Below are 1337 nucleotides of genomic sequence, written 5' to 3'. Positions count from 1 at the left end.
TATATTTAAAAAAAAAAAAAAAAAAAAAAAAAAAAAAAAAGTTAAAAAAAAAAAAGTCAGGACTGACACCTATTTATTTAGGCAATCCCTGGCCTTCCCGTCGCGCCCTGTTCTGGATTCATTTCCAGGGGAAGGGTCGGGGAGGTTGAGGCAGCGGCAGCCGGGAGGGCTACAGTGCCTCCTGCGGACCGAGCGGTCGCGCTCGGGCCTTTCTGGCTGCCCGGAGAAGTTAGGCTCCGCAGATCCTGGGCTTTAAAACGGTTCCAGAGTGGCGTGTTCTGTCCGCTCCCAGCACCAAAAGTGACCGGCATCCGCACCAAGATTCCCACGGTCGCGCAGCCGACCTCCCTGCCGGTATTCCAGGACCAGGCGGCCACCCGGCTCCGCTCAGCGTCCCCTCCCCTTGGGGTCTGCCCACCCCGTAGCTCAGGGGAAAAAGCTGCTTAGAACTTCCTGAAACACAGCGGGTCTGGAGCGAGCCCCGAAGTCGGGACGGGGGCTCCCAAGTTGAACACGCTTACAGGGAGGTGCGACCCAGCCCAGAGAAGTGTGCGGGACCTTCCCGGAATCCGACCAGAGCACCTCTTTAAAAAGGGAGGAGGTGGGAAAGAATGAATGAATCAAAGAAGGGGTGTTAAGGATCAGAGAGGAAGCTGGAGGGAAGGGGCATTTCATTTTCCTTTCTCTTCCCGGCGACTCGGGCCTCCGCTGGAGTCACGCGGACTGCACGGGCGTGTGCCCAATCGCCAACAATTGCTTCAAAACCCCACGCTCGACTCTTCGCCCCACTCTTAGCTGCGGCCAAAATCGGTCAGAAAAGAGGGTAAAAGCGAGACACCGGCTTTGAAGGAGGCAGACGAAAGAAAGGAGCGTCCACGTTCTCCCTCTGCAGCGTCTCCCCGGTTCTTCGGGCGCATCCGAGGGGCGGGCGCTGCGCTGGGGAAAGTTTGTCGCGCCCGCATTTCGCAGCGGGCTGCAGGGAGAGGAGGAGGAGAGAGAGGGAGGGTCGAGCTCGGAGCCTGTCGCCGCAAGGATGACTGAGCCGGCGCCGCGCTTACCTCGCAGTCTTCGTACTTGATATTATCCGTCAGTTTCCAAAGCATTTTCATGGATCGGCGTGAACGGATTTGCCCCTCTCCGCCTCGCACCCAAGTAGAGCTACTCTCTGGGTAAGCGCAAAGTGCCGGCTGCCGGCGGTGAGCGCAGGAGGAGGAGGAGGGCGAGGAGGAGGAGGAGGAGGAGGGCGAGGAGGAGGAGGGCAAGGAGGAGGAGGAGGAGAAGGGCGAGGAGGAGGAGGGCGAGGAGGAGAAGGGCGAGGAGGAGGAGAGCAGGGAAAG

General features: G+C 59.2%; 1 protein-coding gene and 1 long non-coding RNA gene across 2 annotated transcripts in view; one reads left to right on the top strand and one right to left on the bottom strand.

Moving 5' to 3' along the window:
* Positions 1 to 1168, bottom strand: part of TFAP2A (transcription factor AP-2 alpha) — a 19015-nt gene extending 17847 nt beyond the window's left edge. Inside the window, 1 exon segment of the mRNA XM_027774871.1 lies at positions 1059 to 1168. Coding sequence (XP_027630672.1) covers positions 1059 to 1109 — 51 coding nt within the window. The 5' untranslated portion in view covers positions 1110 to 1168.
* Positions 1083 to 1337, top strand: part of LOC102486651 (uncharacterized) — a 1398-nt gene continuing 1143 nt past the window's right edge. The window contains exon 1 of the long non-coding RNA XR_333417.2: positions 1083 to 1169. This is a non-coding gene — a long non-coding RNA (uncharacterized LOC102486651). The remainder of the gene's footprint in view (positions 1170 to 1337) is intronic.

Source organism: Tupaia chinensis, unplaced genomic scaffold (genome assembly GCF_000334495.1).
Source record: "Tupaia chinensis unplaced genomic scaffold, TupChi_1.0 Scaffold000048_1, whole genome shotgun sequence".
NCBI classification, from domain to species: Eukaryota; Metazoa; Chordata; class Mammalia; order Scandentia; family Tupaiidae; genus Tupaia; species Tupaia belangeri.
The sequence above is the reverse complement of the archived record's forward strand: the minus strand, read 5'-3'. Positions and strand labels throughout refer to the sequence as shown.